The sequence below is a fragment of the Aricia agestis genome, chromosome 15, assembly GCF_905147365.1.
Source record: "Aricia agestis chromosome 15, ilAriAges1.1, whole genome shotgun sequence".
Classification (NCBI taxonomy): domain Eukaryota; kingdom Metazoa; phylum Arthropoda; class Insecta; order Lepidoptera; family Lycaenidae; genus Aricia; species Aricia agestis.
In genome coordinates this window covers 5183331-5203614 of record NC_056420.1, presented here as the reverse complement: position 1 = coordinate 5203614, position 20284 = coordinate 5183331, and the positions used below count along the sequence as shown (strand labels likewise).

The 20284-nt window shown below is 36.7% G+C and overlaps 1 protein-coding gene across 2 annotated transcripts; it reads left to right on the top strand.

Annotated features, from left to right (window-relative positions):
* The first annotated feature begins 17 nt into the window (after positions 1-17).
* Positions 18-4287, top strand: LOC121734318. 2 transcript variants are annotated; one of them, XM_042124849.1, is made up of 4 exons: positions 18-194; positions 1364-1444; positions 1641-1831; positions 4102-4287. In XM_042124849.1, exons 1-4 carry the CDS (start codon positions 95-97, stop codon positions 4276-4278), a joined length of 549 nt encoding a protein of 182 aa, XP_041980783.1. In that variant the 5' UTR covers positions 18-94; the 3' UTR covers positions 4279-4287. The 2 variants fall into 2 exon arrangements, with proteins under 2 accessions (XP_041980783.1, XP_041980784.1); XM_042124850.1 differs by having other exon boundaries at positions 95-194; positions 1689-1831.
* Positions 4288-20284: the final 15997 nt, after the last annotated feature.

The following is a 20284-nucleotide window of genomic DNA, read 5'->3' as shown; positions in this document are numbered from 1 at the left end:
GAAAAAGAAATGAAAAACACACACAAAAATGTGCGTTATCAAAGTCATAACGTATTTATGGCATGTATGAAATAGTTTTATGTGATATGGGAGTATGTGGTGGAATATGTATGTACTTGTTATTGCGGTAATGATTCATCTCAATGCAGCGAGTGATCTTCGTGTAGATCATCCGCGGTTCTGTTGGAGAAATGGTATATTATAATATCTGATATAATAATCTATATAAATCTCATATTAAGTATTTTTATAAGTTTTATAACGTTAGTAATAAAAAAAATATTATAACAAAACTAAGGTGAAATATACCAATAAACAGCCAGGCTTCTTACAGACGAACGGCATTTCGACACGCATCGACAGTTGACGGCCGCCGTCGCCTGACGTCGTCTGTAAGCACTTTTAGCGCTCTTACAGACGAACGGCACGTGTCGGCGGCATGTGTCGGCGGCAGTCGACGGCAGTCTGCGGCACGTGTCGGCGGCAGTCGACGGCAGTTGACGGCATGTATCGGCGGCAGTTGACGGCAGTCGATGGCAGCCGACGGCAGCCGTTGACAATTTATGACGCTTGCAGGGGACCTTTCCTAAAACGATCATGTTTCCTGAAAGCTTTGTTTTAAGATTACAATAACATTACCGTACTCACTTTTCAAATATAATTTTACTAAAAAACAGTAAAAAATGCAAAATATTGTACAATCCGCTGTGAAATATCAACTTATTTAAGATCGATAGCTTGACGTTAAAGTAATTATTGCTTATCTGTCAAACGGTGTCGCTTAGTAGAGGTGGTGGTAGGCCCCCAGTTGTGACGTACCGCCTAAAGGTAAGCGGCCACAGGTCAATATCATACGCAACGGACGTCTCGCATCAAACGGATAATTTTTTTCACAGTACTTCCGCTGAATCGGCAGCGTATGGATTATCGAATAGTCTAGTAAATGAATGCTCAAAAGGGGGGTGGGTGTGGATAGAATAGTCAAAAGCAGAAATTTTGACTTAGAAACTTTGTTTGGACTAATTTAAAGATAAAGATACTGTCTAGTCCGTAATCCGTACGCTGCCGATACAGTGGACGTACTGTAAAAAAAATATCCGTTTGATGCGAGACGTCCGTTGCGTACGATACCGACCTGTGGTCCTTTACCTTTACACGCTACGTCACAACTGCAAGCGTGATAAACTGTTGACGGCTGCCGTCGACTGCCGCCGACTGCCGCCGACACATGCCGCCGACTGCCGTCGACTGCCGCCGACACGTGTCGTCGTCTGCCGTCGACTGCCGACGACGTGTGCCGCTGACACGTGCCGTTCGTCTGTAAGCGCTGATTGGATACATGGTATTTATTCTATTTTTTCAGCGTCCTTACCACCGGGCACGCATTGGCCCTGTGATTGGAGTGATGGGAGGATACCTTATACTTTCAATCTGTATTCACTAAGTATGTTTATAATCTTTAAAATTATGTTTTATGTTTACATGTTTAGTTCTTTCGCGTAGAGTATGATATTATTTTTGTTCCACAATCATGTAATAGAAGGTACGATATAGCTTTATTCGTACGCAGGCGAAAGATTTATGTAAATCTGGGAAGTCAATTTTTTATAATAATAATATTATAATCCGCTGTTTTTAAGACAAAAGACGTCTAATAACACTAGTCAAAAGAGGTTTGAGTGTATTAGAACAACAATCGTGTTTGAAATTTGAAGAACGGAACCCAGTGGAACTTGCGAACAGACATAATGCCACTTATTTAGTCTACACCTACTCGGAGGTTCTGGAATACTGTTGTCACCGATTATTTTATAAGCCACTTGGAAGACGGGTAAGTTGGTAGAATTTTTTTTTATTCTGTAAAAGATTTCTTGCGACTTAATGGTGCTCCCACACCGCAATTAGAAAATGTTTAGTATCGTTAGTTAACATATTTTGTTAGCAAACATTTAATCACAAATGTTAAAAATGTTAGAAAATGTTTAGTGAACGTAAGATAACAAATTATAACAAAATAAAACATACTGTGTTACCTTTGTTAAAATTATAATGTTTACAAACATTTTCTAACGGCGGTGTGGGAGCACTTATGATTGTGAATGAATCGTACAGTATTTTCAGAGCGAAGTAACCACTCTTCAAATACTGTAGTGCCTGGGACAAGATATTAAAATATCCGTATGGTTGCCCAAGCACATACGGCATTCTCGTAACATAGTCGGCCTAATCCAGAGGTATGATACGTCTGAGACCAACCATGTGAAGATTTCATCACATTGTTTTCCTTCACCGTACGAGACTGCAGATTATACTCGAAAATATATAAGCAACTTTTACTATGAAAATTTAACTACTTAAAAATCAGCTGTGTCATATAAAAGCGCTGAGGCACCATAGCACTTTAGCTAGCTGGATTAAGAGGGCGACTAACCCAAAAAATCAAACATCGTCCTTCTCTCTTCACACTCTCGCCCGTCTTTCATATGCCAGGTGAAAAAGGACGACGCGGATTCATCGCCAAATTAGTTTTTTTCTCAGTAACTCGATAAATATACAACATTTTAAAAATCCGCTAGGTCGATCTCTCAATGATAGAATTTCATACAATGTGTTAAAATATTAACTTAGTTCAATGCACGGTTATGGCAATAAATGAAAAATTCGTGAAAGTTAGATGCATCTTTGTGATTTTTTTCTATCGAGAAAATTTTAAGATATCGTGTTTTTGCTCAGATCGAATTCTCGGAAATATAATGCAGTATCTAATTTTAAACAATTCAGGGCTTATTTTCAAGTATAAAAATGAATTATAAAATCGACACTTTAGGAGGCGACTACGCCCCCTTAACATCAAATTATTTGTGACGAGATTGAAAATGCTATTTGAAATAGCCTATTTCACTTAGTTCATGAGAACTTTTGCATTTTTGTCTGCGACATGGTTCTGCACTAACTGCACCGCGTATTACACTACCTTTTTCTGCCTAATTGATCTGCTAGAGCCCTGGACAAAAAGAGAAGTGTATTTCAGTTGGACGCAACTCTCTATGTAGCTATCCGTTACTTCCAAACGGGTGAACCGATTATGATACCGATTAAAAACTGTCGAGAAATTAGTATATGAAATTCTCGTGTCACAATGTTAGGCCGCGTACTCCTCCGAAACGGCTTTACGGATTTTAACCAAATTTTAAATGCATATTCAATGGATCTGAGAATCGGCTACTGGGTACTTATTATAAGTGCATTTGTTGAATAAATAATAGTAAATTATTACAACTCGAGACGACGGCGACCATTGTTTGTGCGACGGGTTAGCGATGGACGTCGCTATGGTGACATACTTATTTAGTCACTTCAATAAAATAATACGGCCGAAATACTTTATATGGCAAAGAAACGTTTGCCGGGACAGCTTATTATATTTAATAAGCTCGATACGCTATTACATAGCTTTTATCGCGGGCTTTGAGCACTGCGACCGAATCAAGAAATTCCGTAACGAAAAAACCTAACACATCCCCACTCCGCTGTGTCGGTGGGTGCGGCCTTGCCATGCATCGTCTTTCGGTTTGGTAGACTTCGGCACTGTGTTTATGTGACTAAACGTAGGTGAATTATAATTATTGCAATTAATAAAAAATGCTATGTAATAGCTTTACCGCGGTAGTTCCCGAGTGCCACACTTATGATATATCGTTTTAGGGATCCGTACCCAAAGGGTACCAGGCTGTAACTCAAGAACGGTAATAGCAAGAGAGTTAAGTTAATAAGTTTTTCATAGATTATGTATATCTGTTGCCGCTTTAACTATATAAAAACAAAATAAAATTAATATTTTAATGGGGCTCCCATAAATACAAAAAACTTGATTTTTTTGCCCTCTTTAGCTCTATATCAATAATGTCAACAGGTACTTTTTTCACAAAGACCTAAGTTGTATGTGTATTTTAATATTTAATAATAATATTTAAATTAAAAAAAAGTTAAGGGGGCTCCCACACAAAAACACAATTTTTACCTTATTTTGCTCTATAATGGTACAGAACCCTTCGTGCGCGAGTTCGACTCGCACTTGGCTAATTTTATTTATAATTTCAGAATGTTCTGATAACTCCGCTCTGCAGCATGTCAGTAGAGATCGCTCATGCAACTCTACACGGGCTGGGTTTGCATCACAAAAGGAACGAACCTTTCGACAAACAAACCGCACAAAAATTCCTCTTTCTCAACAAATGCAAGAAGAATACTTTGCAAAACTATAAAGTTATGTTGTGAATATAGTTACGGTTTTTGTTTTCGTTTAAATTTTTAGCATAGCTTTTCCTGGTGCAATCATAAATAGCAACCTAGGACTCACATACTATATTTTTTTTTATTTTTTTTTATGAAATAAGGGGGCAAACGAGCAAACGGGTCACCTGATGGAAAGCAACTTCCGTCGCCCATGGACACTCGCAGCATCAGAAGAGCTGCAAGTGCGTTGCCGGCCTTTTTAAAGAGGGAACGGGTAATAGGGGAGGGTAAGGATGGGAAGGGAAGGGAACAGGGTAGGGGATTGGGCCTCCGGTAAACTCAGTCACTCGGCGAAACACAGCGCAAGCGCTGTTTCACGCCGGTTTTCTGTGAGAACGTGGTATTGCTCCGGTCGAGCCGGCCCATTCGTGCCGAAGCATGGCTCTCCCACGTATAAAATACATACTTTAAACAAAGATATACACACTAATATTACATTTACAAAAAAGAAAAATATATAAACAAAAGTGTTAAGAAGTGCTAATAACTTAATCTTGCCGATACCAAGAACAAACTACGGGTAGAGAAATGTCACGTACGAGAGTGCACAGCTATACAATAACCTACCAAAGTCGATCAAGGAAACTAAAAGTATAATCGCGTGAATTAATTCATGAAGACCTAAGCGGCCGCATCCGGTCGCGATATCAATAGAAAAGCTATTGTGTCTCATTATTCCACGATCAATGGGTTAAAAAATTATTAAAACATCACCTACAAGAACAAAAAACACAATATTATAATATTTAAAAAACTGAACAATCTTCATATTTCCCTATTGCCATTGTAACAAAAATAAAATAAAATAAAAATTACGTAAATTAGATAAGTAGTTTTGGAGATTAGCGAATACAAACATAAAAACATACATACATACATACATACATCCATATACATACATACATACATATATACATACATACATACATACATACATACATACATACATACATACATACATACATACATACATACATACATACATACATACATACATACATACATACATACATACATACATACATACATACATACATACATACATACATGCATACATGCATACATGCATACATACATACATACATTCATAATATATACATATACAGTGTGTAACAAAAATAAGTGATAATACTTTAGGGTGTGTAGGTGTTCCTTGTAGAGAGTTCACTGTAAAAGTAGCAGCTCTGAAAGACGAAAAAAAAATTTCACTTTTGTATTCCCCATACAAGAGTGAAAAAAATTTTTGGTCTTTCAGCGCTGCTACTTTCACAGTGAACTCTCTACAAGGAACACGTACACACCCTAAATTATTATCACTTGTTTTTGTTACACCCTGTATACATACAATATACATACATACTGAAAGAACTCTTACATTGTTTGTATCTCTTTACTTCATTGTCTTTCTCATGTAAGTGAATTTATGTAAATTCTTATGAGAATAAATGTCTTAAAACCTAAACCTATATACAGGGTGTAACAAAACTAAGTGATAATACTTTAGAAGGTGTACACAGATTTTACTACGAAAATAAAAGCGCTGAAAGAGTAACTTTTTTTAAACTTTTGTATTGAAAAATTCATGACGCTGAAACGCTGGCCCATACAAATCATAAAAAAATTGCTCTTTCAACGCTGCTGCTGCTGCTTCTTTTAAAGCGAACTCTTTATAAGGGACACACACCCTAAAGTTATCACTATGTTTTGTTACATTCTGTATAGTAAGTGCCAGTTAAGTATGTTCGTAGACACGCAGGTATATGGTATCTGTGTAACTTGGCGTGAAATAAAAGTAGAATTGACACTTGAGAGGTCTTAACACCTCGAACGAAGTTAAATAACAAAAAAATCATAACTGGCTTGCTTTCTATGAGAGAGAAAGAGAGAGACAGAGAAAGACGCGCACGCCGCACGGCTTACAACTATAGTAAAAAGCACAGACATAGATCAAGTTACATAACGCGTGTCCCGCGAAGTACAAGTGGTATCTATCTTCATCTATGTCTGTGGCAAAAACTTTCGGTCAAAATGTGTCGCGTCGTTACAACTTTTTCCGTCTAGCTCCCTTTCGCAACGCGCGATAAGGAACTTCGTTTCAAAAATTGTTTTATTTCTGAATAAATTTGAAAATATCTACCACCAGTTCGAGAACTAACCCGGCGAGAAGAACCGGCGTAAGAAACTCGCAATGTTAATATGCAAAGCGTGAATATACGCTAACCATGCGATAACGAGTTTTGGTGCAATGGAGTTAAGTGATCTATACCATACTCGGCGAAACATGACGGTAGCGGTCATTGACTCCCTTTTTCTATACAAAGCCACGATTGACAATATCTGACACTTTATTCTCAATAGCGGTTTATATAGAAAACGAGCTTTTGCCCGCGGCTTCGCTCGCGTTAAGAAGAATTATTATATACAAACTTTCATCCCCTATTTGAATCCCTTGGAGTTGGAATTTATCAAAATCCTTTCTTAGCGGATGCCTACGTCATAACATCTACCTGCATGCCAAAGTTCAGCCCGATCGGTTCAGTGGTTTGGGCTGTGCGTTGATAGATCACTATGTCAATCAGTCAGTCACCTTTGAGTTTTATATATATATAGATTACAAGTTTTTGACAGGGAGCCAATGACCGCTACCGCCATGTTTCGCCGAGTACAGTATGGTTGAAGAATCTAGTCAAATTTAATAACGTAAGTCTTCCATCTGCTTGTAATTCATTATCTAACCGTATAATAACAATATCAGCTGTTTACATTAGATATTACTTCCTTAAAACCGTACAAACTTATATACTTAACAACTTCATAATACTATCGGTATAGACTACGAGTATAGACCATCAAATCAAATCAATTGCGCGAAAACCTTTTCCGAGCTCCATTTTTCTCGGGAAATCCACATAATTGTTTTCCTCTCGGTTACATGACAACGATATGGAATCTCTTGGGTGGAAAAAATCTAAGAATATATCTGAAGATGGCTGTCAGACGGAGCACTTAACAATGTAATAAACAGCCATGGGACTCCTGGTCTCAAGGGCTACCAGAATGGGTTTTGAGATTTTTGTTCATTTCCATGTACACAAAAGAAAGACGTCCGTGAACAACACGGATATTCTGTATATCCATACGATAATATTATAAATGCGAAAGTGTGTCGGTCTGTCTGCCTATCCATCTGTTACTTACAACACTCAAGCCGCTGACCAAATCAGTTTTATTCAAAGTTGGTATAAAGAAACTTAATTAGTTTCCGAGAAAGGACATAATATATTTTTTTATCCCAGAAAAATGTACGACTGCCGCCTGATAATTAAATTTTGGCGCAATAGAGTTGCTGAAGATATGTAGTATTATTATAACCACTACTAGAATTCAGATGTTTTTAGAAGCTCCGCGTGTAAAAAATAAACGGGAAAGCGTACGGTACACTTTCCCGGGATTTATCGCGAAGAGAGAGAAGTAGAAATAGTTTGGATACGTTTTAGTGTGTCCAAAGTATTTCCTTATCTGCTTTCTATATATTATATTGTGTTTAAATATCGTATCCGGAATATTGTAACTTCACGGGACAAAAAAGCCCATGTGTTAATCGAAAACATCTTAGAGCCAGTCCACACGGCGCGTTGCGTCGACGCAGCGCTGCCGTTTGACGCATAGCTGGCCACACAAGCGCTGCGTTATCGCAGCGTTATTACGAAGCAGTCTTGATGTCAACACCCCCTCCTGCTTCGTCTCGGGGCTGCTGTCCGTCATGTATGCGTTGCGACGACCCAGCGCAACACCTTGGTTATTTGTTTGTAAAACAACGCAACGACACCACTGCGTCGACGCAACGCTGACGCAACGCGCCGTGTGGACTGGCTCTAACATATCAAATTTCATCAAAATTACTTTATCATGTTTTCCGTGAAGTGGTTACAAATATACAATAATGATCAAAACTTTAGTTTTTATAAGAGTGATTTGATAACAATGCAATAACTAAAGTGTGACTTATAAGAACTATGCTCTATATAGAGCATTGAAGTGGCTTTCTTATTGTCTCATCATATTAGTTCGATAACAACTGTTGAAACGACACTTCGATATCGCTAATATTGATCGAAACTTTTCAAAGAATACCTTCATAACTGCGAGAAGATTCTGTTAAGATGATACCAGTTCAGGAAAGTATATGCTTCATCTATACTAGTATTATAAATACGAAAATTTATACGTTTACGCCCAAACTGATTTTTCTGAAATTTGGTATGGTGATACTATAAGGGCCGGGACATAAAAACACGATACGACGTCATGTCGTACCACGACGCGGCGTCGTTTCACGATGCGACGTCGTGTCGTGGGAATCTATGACGAGCGTCTTAAAAAACTACGACGCAACGTCGTGACGTGCCACAATATACGGCACGACGTCGCGTCGTAGAAACTCACGACAGTTGTTATTCAAAATTCAAAGAAGACGCATCGTGAGTATCTACGACGCGACGTCGTATCGTGTTTTTATGTCCCGGCCCTAAGTCCCGGAAAAAGACATAGGATTCTTTTCAAAACTAGATGAGTTGAGATGAGCGATGAGATGTCATCTTGTTTTCAATATAAAATTCAACACTAATGTATTGTACTTGTTTGTTAAGCTTATAACGCAAGATTGAAGGCCAAATTATACAGGGTGTGTCACTAAGTGATAATACTTTAGGGTGTGTATGGGCCCCTATACAGAGTTCGCTGTGAAAGTAGCAGCGCCGAAAGAGTAACTTTTGTTTCTACTTTTGAATTTTGTATGGGAAAATTCATGACGCTCAGGAGCTTGCCCATACAAATCACAAAAAAAAAGTTATTTCAGCTCTGCTACTTTCACAGTCAACTCTATACAAGGGACACATACACACCCTAAAGTATTATCACTTAGTTTTATAACAAGTAAAAGTTATAAGTAGAACGTCTACAGTCTTCACAGAGTGGATCTTTTAATAGGCTAAAAGATGTAAATAAATTACATAAAATGGATGTTTATAGTGATTAGCTTGAGCTTATCTAAGTCAAGCCAAAGTACAAAGAAACCACCAGCCAAAAATTACCATAAAATGATATCTACCATGATCAGGGCGTTTCTCGCCGACTGGTGAAATAAATAAGACGCTATCAGCATTTAAAGTCACGCCTGTAAGTTCACGATAACAGCTAATAAACAACTGCAGACATAATCCCAAATTTCATTACCTCAACATCCTATTTAGATGTTACGATTAATTTTATCTTCGCTTTCGTTAAAAAGAGCTGCTCACAATTTTAAGATTTAATATTAAATCTTAAAATTGTGAGCAGCCATTAAAATTGTTCACAAAATACTCAATTCTGTTTATAATTATATTATTATAACGAATAATAAAATTAAAATTAACTAAATAATTAAGGGGGGCTCCGATACAAATAAACAGAATTTTAACTAGTTTTCTCTGTAAATGTACGGAATCCATAATGCTCACAATCGTATAATGCTCTTACCAATACAGCTGATTGAACTTATAAAGGCCAAATCATTTTGCCTTATAAGAGCTTACAAGCACAGATAACCAGAGTACACACTCTTAAGACTAATTAGTCTCATAACAGCTGTTATCTTATAAGCTACTACAAGAGCTATATCGGAGTAACTTTACTTCAGTATGTTTTCTAATAAAGGTTAGAATTTTTTACTTATAAAGGCTTGTAAGTGTATTTATAAGAATAACTTTACTTGAGTATAAAATACATTTTTCAATACAGTTAATAGTGCAAACAGCACATGTCTAAACTATTATAAGTATTTTATAAGTGCAGTATTCTTATAACGTACGTGTGTTGAGAGTAATTTGCTAGTTGGGATGTAAACTGGCGAGGGCAATAGGCGCATGTGAATAGTCTCTAGGAATAGAACACAACATGGCGAAAAAAAAAAAAAAAAAAGGAATAGAACACGATTTTGAATACAAAAATGTGTCTTACTCTCTAGGTTCTCATCTGTTATATTTTTACAGTTTCACCACTCAACTGATTTCCATGATTATGAAGAGATACTTTGAGTTCTGAGAAAAGACACATGATTTTTTTTTGCCGGAAAAACATACAACATTTTAAAAATCCGCTAAGTCAGACTCTCAATGATAGAAATTTATACAATATGTTTAAATATTAAGTTATTGCAATATTATATTATGTAATATTCGTGGAAATTAGATGCATCTTTGTGATTTTATTCTATCGAGAAAATTTTAAGACATCCTGTTTTCGCTAGGTCGGATCCTCGAAAATATAATGTTGTATCTATGTTTAGAAAATGAAACAATTCGGCTCTTATTTTCAAGTATATATTCTTTTTTAAGATTCGTTGCCCCCATAACGCGACCAAATTACGTAGGTCCGCCATCTGCCTAGGAATCAACTTCCGCGATGGTACAAAACGGTACGAAAATTTTCGTTGACTTGTCGAAGGCGAAAGCTGTTTACGCTAATTCTGTTGAGTCTGTCGAGTCTACATAATTAACCTAGCGAAAGTTTGCGACTTATTCCCTAATGCTAACGAACTCGCTGCAAGTGCAATACGTGTCTCAAATTACAATCTGTTTATACCGTCGCGTTTTACAAGTCCGTATAACTTTTACCGCTTACAAAACTTCCCCACTTGTAATGTTTTTTAAGATTTATTAATGTTGTTGTCCTTGTAATTTACAAATTGCTGTTTTTATTTCATTTTGGTTTTTGTTTTAAAATGTGACGTACAAGTATTTATATAGTCTTAATTTTTATGACCATGGTGTAGGTCTTAAAAACTATTTTATCTATACATCTATAATTCTATACACATAAATAAAATTGGAGTGTCTGTTTGTAATATTGAAAGAACCGTTTTTTACTACATGCATATGAACGTACATACGGTACAAATACCAAAATAGCACTTTTTACAATTTTTGTCTGTTTGTTTGTTCCGGCTAATCTCTGAAATTTTAACGGGACTTTTTTTGATAGATAGCGGATATAATAAGGAGTAGTAGTACTAGAGTAAGGAGTGACACGAAGTTCACCGGGACAGCTAGTAGATTTATGTTATTTTCAATGACGATGTTAATTAAATTCTGATTGCGATTATCTGGATAATATCTATCCAAAAGCAGAATCAGTTGACATAAACTGCTGTCAAGGAACCTTAAAAAGACATTATCCTACTAGTAATAATTATATCCTAGAGGGTGCAGTTTCATACCCGGGTGGAGGCGTGTACCTATGAGACATTTTCTGATCTCAAGTACATAATACGGACGCTCGTACGATGAAGGAAAACATCGTGAGGAAACCCGTACATAGTTGGTCCCAGACGTATTGACTAGTTCTTTCCTCTGGACTAGGCCGACTATGTTGCGAGAATGCCGTATGCACTTGGACAAACATACAGACATTTAAAAATCTTGTCTCAGGCACTACAGTACTTGAGGAGTGGTTACTTCGCTCTGTTTTTCAGAGCGAAGTAACCACTCCTCAAATACTGTATAAAATACTGTATAAAATATACTTACTGTATAAAATATACTGTATAAAATATACTGTATAAAATATACTGTATAAAATACTGTATAAATCATCCACAACAGATGTAAAATCCTAGTTGTATTCCTAATGTTGATTTCGCTTATTTTGACGATTAAAGATTTAAATCAACAATAATTCAGCAACAATTTACCAAGAGCAAGCCGATTACATGAACCTAACACAAACTTTAATGAGAAATCTATCGGGGGAATACAATAATAGGAAACTAAATTACGCCACAATAACTGTTTAATTCTCTAGCGACGTTTTTGGATGTAAATTATAATGGGAATCATTATTTAGTATGATCCTTCAAAATTCACTGATTTTGTCCATAAATAAACTGTGTCTACTGGGCAGGCTTAGAAAGTAAAAATGTAGCAAATTGATTATCAAGTACCATCAAAGAAATTAACCGAAGTTCCGCAGCGGAAGTTCGGCATGGTCTGCAATGTATTTTAAATTAACGATGACACACCGAGCCAAAATTCCGTCGCCCTATACTGTATGCGTTTGTTTTTAGTCGCGGTCTGTCAGCTGGGTTTGACATAACGCAACCGAATAACTTAGGTCCGTTTTCTCTGCCTATGGATTAACTTGTCTGAGAGTACAACGTAAAAAGCGCTCCGTTGCCAAGGGCGCTTTTACTGTTATGCATGCTGTTACCCGTGTGTGGATCTGGTCCGCATGCGGGTGACAACATGCACCTGTCCGCGCGTGTATTGCCCGCATGTCAGGAAAAACATCTATGAAATTAAAGGATGCGGACAATTTTCATGCGGACCAGATCCGTGCGCGGGCGATGACACGCATAACAAGAACAGCGCCCTAAAACAGTTTCATAAAATGTAACAAAAGTCAAGTCTTACCAGACGTAAGGGCCCTACCACACGACATTTTTTTGCGCCCTGATGACGTGGTTTCTGATACGGTCGTCTTCTGCGCGTTTTCATGGCGTTTTGGCAGATATAAAGTTTAAAACGTGTCGGCTTCCTTCCGTTTAAAACGTGTCGGTTTTCTTCACGTATAAGCATAAAAAACGTCGTGTGAAAGGGCCTTGAGATATACCGTACAATATAAATTATATACAGTAATCTGTACATTATTTATATTGTGATACAAGTACGGCATGAAGCCTGGCAAGTGAAAGACAGTTTTGGACTTTCGCCAGAACAATTTAGACAGATCTTCATAACCTGCGGCCACACCATCTTTGTAGTTTTCATTCACAGCGCTTATGTTCTCGGAAATTCTGAATACAGATTTGTACTTGGAATACAAATCCGAGTGCGATATTATGTCATGAGTTTAAAAATTTTGTCTGATGGCTTTCAACTTCTCTATCAAATCAACTATTGGGTTCTGAGAATGGATAAAAAGGTAAAAACATAATATTTTCATCTAAACCAAAGAGAATATAATCAACGTTTTAATCTAAACTAATGTTTTTGTGTGTGCAATAAGAATATTTTCAAGGTCAGAGGTTAGAATATTTTAATAAAATAAAGATATTACGGTAAAAAAGGAGCATACAGTTTACTATCCTATACTTCATAACTTATGTTTTTTTTTTTTACGTGTACTTTTTAAGCGTTCATTTTTGGATAGTTTTTTATTAATTTCTTAATATTTGTATACCATTCGACAAGTCAAGCAAGTAATAACAATTTTTTCTTATGAAACCACTTTCATAAACTTTTTTCGATAGCCATTTAACATGGCTATCGAAAAAAGGCTTCCCACGATGCGTACTACAAACTAGCCAGCGGCATTAACTAAAATTGTTAAATATGAAAGATACTAAGCGCCTTTTCACCACTTCCATCTGGAATAGCCTATTCGTCACTTATCTAAGTGACGAATAGGTTATTCACCAATTAACTAGACAGATCAAGTATGGAGAATCTGTCAAAAAAGTTGTGAATAGCCTATTCGGCACTTTATCAGAATGTGGTGAAACAGGCCCTAACTATAATTGTATTATTTATCTATAATATCATACAAAAATAACTTCTTGATTGTTCAGTATCGTAATATTCAACACTAATTGACGCCCGTAACTCCGTTGCGCCAAAATTCGTTTATCGCGCGGGAACCGTACATTTTTCGGGATAAAAAGTATCCTATGTCCTTTCCCGGGACTCAAAGTATCTACATACCAAACAGGAAAATCGGTTAAGCGGTTTGGCCGTGGAGAGGTAACAGACAGACAGACACACTTTCGCATTTATAATATTAGTGTGAATATGAAAAATATTTTGGCGCACTATTTCAGGGCACGGAAGTCAAGATTGTTTTCTTCAAGGTCACTAGTCAATTAACTAACACGAGGATTAGCGCGTGATAACTATTTACGGCGGTTCCCAATATTTGATCTATCTCTGGTTTGGCCCTACTAGAGATAGGAATAGCTCACATTAGACATTAGAAACATATATTTTATGTCAATTGTGAGCTATTCCTATCTCTAGTAGGGCAAAACCAGAGATAGATCAAATATTGGGAACGGCCGTTAGAATATCCGGATTAATTATAAGTTTGATTGAACCTTTTGACCTACTTATGACAGATATATTATCCTACTAGATGACTTTGTTGTCAAAATTTGTTGATTGTGAAGGAACCGTACATTTTTTCGGGATAAGGATAATATTAATAAAATAATATTTATGGACGCTTCACACCACGTCAGTCTGGCCCCGTGGTAAGTACCTGAAGGACTTGTGTTACGGGTACCAGACAACGGAAATATAATTAATACTTTTGTACTATACATATATTTAAGATTTTTATTATATGATACACATATTAATACACATCCATGACCCAGGAATTTGGAAAACGTTTTGTTCCGTCGGCGGGATTCGAACCCGCGACCCCCAGCTTGAGCTACCAACAGCCCACCAACTAAGCCACAGAAGTCGTCAAAGAAGTATCATAGTATGTCTTTTTCCGGTACTGAAAGTGTTTCCACGCCCAGCAAAATCGGTTTAGCGGTTTGGGTGTGATGAGGTAACAGACAGACACACTTTCACATCAATAATAATATTAGTATGAATTAATACTAATATTATAAATGGGAAAGTGTGTATAAATGTCAGTGTGTATGTCTGTCACTTCTTCACACAAAAACACCGAATCAAGCTTTAAGATAACTTAGCATGGAAATACTTTTACGAAAGGACATAGAATAGTTCTTTTACCAGCAACGGCTTATAAAGTCTGAGGAAAAATATGTTATGAGGAAAAATATGTTATGTATATTAATGTTACACATTCAGTTATTCATTATAGAAATCTAACATTTGACATAAAAACTAGCTAGCCCGGCAAACGTTTCTTTGCCATAATATATAAAGTATTTCAACCGTAATATTTTATTGAAGTGACTAAATAAGTATGCCACCATGACAACGTCCATCGCTATCCCGTCGCACAAACAATGGTCGCCGTAAGTCTCGAGTTGTAATAATTTACTATTATTTATTCAACAAATGCACTTATCAATATAATAAGTACCCAGTAGCCAATTCTCAGACCCACTGAATATGCATATAAAATTGGTTAAAATCAGTAAAGCCGTTTCGGAGGAGTACGCGGCCTGACATTGTGACACGAGAATTTCATATATAATATTATGTACAAAATTGACAATAATACATAATATTATAACATACTTACACATACATAATTACAGTAGAGCTTGCTAACATAAAATGCAACGAGTCCCTATATGAGCTCCGGAATCGTTTTAGTTTATTATTATTCGACGTTCATACGACGTTGTCTCGATTAATAAAAACAAAATGACATTTTACTGCCAAGATTAAAAGGATCTAAACGGTATGGTATGCATTAAATGTTAACGCCGCACCGTTACATGGTTCGGATATATTTGAAATTTTATGAAAAACTATAAAAGTCATTAAAAATATTTTAAAATAATGATTTTCAAAATCAGTACAATACAGAAGAGAAAAACACATTTGCTCTGTACTCAAATTATAATATTTAGTCCACAGAAGCTCAATAAATCTACAAATAATCTACGACTCGTCACCTATCAACGGCACGTCGTAGACAATGTCAACGGCACGTCGTAGACCATGTATACGGCACGCCGTAGCCCATGACGTCTGCGGCACGTCGTATCCCATGTCTACGGCACGTCGTAGCCCATGATGTCTGCGGCACGTCGTAGCCCATGACGTCTGCGGCACGTCGTAGCCCATGTCTACGGCACGTCGTAACCCATGATGTCTGCGGCACGTCGTAGCCCATAACGTCTGCGGCACGTCGTAGCCCATGTCTACGGCACGTCGTAGCCCATGTCTACGGCACGTCGTAGCCCATGACGTCTGCGGTACGTCGTAGCCCATGACGTCTGCGGTACGTCGTAGCCCATGACGTCTGCGGCACGTCGTAGCCCATGTCTACGGCACGTCGTAGCTCATGTCTACGGCACGTCCTAGCTCGTAGCCCTTGTCTACGGCATGTCGTAGCCCATGTCTACAGCACGTCGTAGCTCATGTCTACGGCATGTCGTAGCTCGTAGCCCTTGTCTACGGAATGTCGTAGCTCGTAGCCCTTGTCTGCGGCATGTCGTAGCTCGTAGCCCTTGTCTACGGCATGTCGTAGCCCATGTCTACAGCACGTCGTAGCCAATGTCTACGGCATGTCGTAGCTCGTAGTCCTTGTCAATGGCACGTCGTAGCCTATGTCTATAACACCTCGTAGCCCATGTCTACGGCGTGTCGTTACCCTAGTCTACGCCACGTCATAGACAGAGCAGATACCATAGACAGAGTTCTATGACAGCATTATTTTTTATCTAAAAACAATGAAAGTATAAAAGCATAACTACATTATGTATATAATATTTATTTCACGTGTTCTACTTGAAATGAAAATATGTACATGACAAAATTGAAATGATTATTGATTTAAAGGGTCAGCCAGCTATTTTCGTAAGTCCAATATGAACATATCTTTTTCTTCCTCTATATTATGCTTTAATTTTATACTCGTGTGCGATAAAAAAATAAATATTAGGAGCAATGATTAGGTCTACCGATAGTAACAGTTACAGCTAGTCTATACATGGCAATAACGCCTCCGTGGTCCAATAGTTTAAATCTCCTGACTCGGGGGTTCGATTCCTGTGGTATTTGGTCTGATATTGATACCTAAATATCACAAGTATCATTCATATGACATCATGGAAACAAATAATTTATCTGCTTATGAATCAATTTTTCTATGTCTCTATATCTTCAATGTAGTATAATCATATATAGTATAACTTAACAGCGACCATATTATATCTATCTTGTTCGTAATTATTAACGTATAAAATAACTTTATAGTACCAACTAGCTAATATATTTAGTAGTTTGTTTAATTTATAACCACATCTGTGAATAGGACTGTATCGCAGCATTGCAAAAACCTCATTGGTTTTAAATGCTGTTTAAATTAAGTTTATTAATTGTAATATGTCTTATTTGCAAAAAAAAAATAATAATAAACTATGTTTCTTGATGAGAATGATTTCAAGTTCAGCCGATAGATCAAGCACTTGGCACAACCCGACCAAATACTTACCACGATCTGCCTATGAACCTGATATAGTATTTCGTTCTGTGATTTCTATCAGAGATAGTATTTCTCTGATAAAAATCACAGAAACAAGAAACACTATCTAACTCGAAACACCAAACCAAACAAAAATCCAGTTTACTGCCGTACTAACGTTGCGCCATCGAAATAAAACATATTGTACACTGCACATAATAGTTTCGACTGTCAGTGGCACAAAAACATAATAACAATAAAAACTAGAATAGAGTTAGGTCTGCAAATAATATTTGCGCCTGCGGCCATAAATTTACCAAATATTTATTTGAGCACGCTCGTCCGCGTATTTCAATGGAGGCGAAATATATTTCCACTGCAAAGGAAATACGATTATGTTTGAATAACAACCGCCCGACATGTAAAAGTATTTGCCTTTTAAATGAAGCGAAACGAACGGTTTATAAGCCACATTTGATTGGATAGCATGATACGACGTGAGATTAAAATAGTTACGAATATGAGACACGAGAGTGCGGAAAATATTTTGTTCTTATCGACGGTCTCATGTTCCATTCTATAACTATAATATTAAAAATAAATATAAATAAATACGGCCAATGATATTAATAAAAAACTTGAGAGATGTCAAGGGACAACCGAATGGAACGAAGTTACTTCTCATGTTCAAAAAACCTGCATACACTCAAAAAATATTTAAAAAAACGCCATCTAGTTGACGTACAGGAATACTTACTATCAACGCCCTCTGCCCCTAAAATGCAGGTACTTATAAAAAAGTGTCGAGGTCAAATCAAGGTCAAATATCGTTCTGTCTAGCCTTCAGATTTACGCCGAACGCGCGATAAGGAACTTCGTTCCAAAATGCTTCAGTGTACTGTAACACTGTGTACTGTACAGCTTTTAATCTTTACATTTTAAATATTCCGAGCTATAAAATATCTGTAGTAATGCGTCAAATTTTATTTTAATCCGTTTAGCATTGAGATCCGGCCCTCAATAATTTTACACTTTTAATATAAAAAGTATACATTTTAACATATAATTTAACATTAAAGCTAGATATTGCACGTCACAGAACATAGATCTACAAGCATAGTTAACCAACCAGTACATTATAGTGCATCTATTTGTGTCGCTATTTGCATAACATGACAGCCAGCGCCCCCGGTTATAAGAGGAATGGCTTAGAAATAGCTTATATTGTGCATTTAAAGTGAAACCACACTGCCCCGTTACGTTACGGTGATGTATAACACATTTGCGTTGCAACGTTGCATGACAACACAACATAAGACGCAACAGTGCAACGCTTCATGCAACCTCCCACTTCATCTGTCATCGTTCCGTTAAAAAAAATGTTACATAATATCATCGAATAGGTAACGACGAGGTAAAAGATTAACAAGTTTTTTATATAAAATAAATATAAGTATTCCCAAAACAACGATTAAAATAAGTATTCCCAAAATTTTAGCTTCATAACTTATGTATTTTTTTTGTTATGAGCCTACAAAGTTGGATAGTCAATTTTATTTTTTTAATAACATTTCTTAATGTTTGTATACCATTCAATAAGTTATGCAATTATTAACAATTTTTCTTATGTTATCACTTTCATTAACGCAATACATAATATTTAACATAGCTATCGAACAAAATCTTCCCGCGATGCATACAATCTAACTATGCGTGACATCATAATTAGCTAACATTTCATGTGAGCTTTTAATTGTGATATTTCGGAGAGTTTTTAAGCTATCAGAGTCATTGTTTCACCAATGTTTCTATTTTTGAATGGTCCTTTACTTACCAACCAGAAAAAAAATTGTCGTCATGCATATTCGTAGGTCTACTTGTGTAAGTCAGAGCATTTACGCTGCTCCTTCTCTCATCTCCTTTAGTAAAACTGGAGAATATGTACCTATCTTGGAGTTTTCAAAATATTATAGTTTAGAGACTTAAACGTACCGTATTTTGAGACCAAACGAAGAGCTCCCAGATCCTATATTCTGTTCAGTAACACTTGCAACACAGGAGTCATCGCCTATCTATCGAAAAAGGTCGAAAAATACTCAATCTATTTTGATGAACACTGATATAGATTAGAATATAGATAATAAAATGTTAGTATGGAAAAAGTTATAGTTTTTGCGGGAACGCATTTTGCATGTTCCTAAACATCTAGAGCAAACTACATAAGAAAATTATGCATTTTTATGTAATTGCCTTAACGTGACTTTCAGCGGGGCTAAAATGGTCAATTCAGCAAATGAATTGTCAAAAATCTCAAACTGACGAATGTCAAATTAGTACGAATTACTAGACATAAATTGCAGGCAGAGTGACCATTTTGCAATTAAAAAAAAGAATCATAATCATGATCCTCGCGGCTAGATTCAAGTAAAATGCCACTTTATGACCTAGGTCCTAGGCCATAATTTAATTTTGATCTAAACCACTACAAAGCAGCGGCGGCAGGGGTCGCTAGACCAATGAAACCTCACCTACTCACAAAGAGCTAAGCTACCACAAGCTTATTAGGCTCCAATACACGATACGAGGATCGACATGAAACTAATGAAAAGCGACGCTATAACTGTCAATTAGGACGCTCATACATTACCATGAATTATGTAAATAGCACTCGTCACCAATCTCATACTCGTTTGTCATGGTAATGTAACTTCTATTTCACTTTGCATTGTTTACCGAAACAAAGGCTCGCGATCGTAAGTCAAATTATCTGCTCGTTAGATGTTTGACATGACATAGACATCAATATATTTTAACTAACGTTAAAAAAAAGGAG

Excerpts from the sequence above, each read along its gene's own strand:
- LOC121734318 (XM_042124849.1), top strand. The coding sequence starts at position 95 with ATGTGGTGGAATATGTATGTACTTGTTATTGCGGTAATGATTCATCTC. Across the intron at positions 195-1,363 it reads GCGGTTCTGTTGGAGAAATG|CGTCCTTACCACCGGGCACG; the intron begins GTATATTATAAT and ends CTATTTTTTCAG. Across the intron at positions 1,445-1,640 it reads TTTCAATCTGTATTCACTAA|ACAAAAGACGTCTAATAACA; the intron begins GTATGTTTATAA and ends GCTGTTTTTAAG.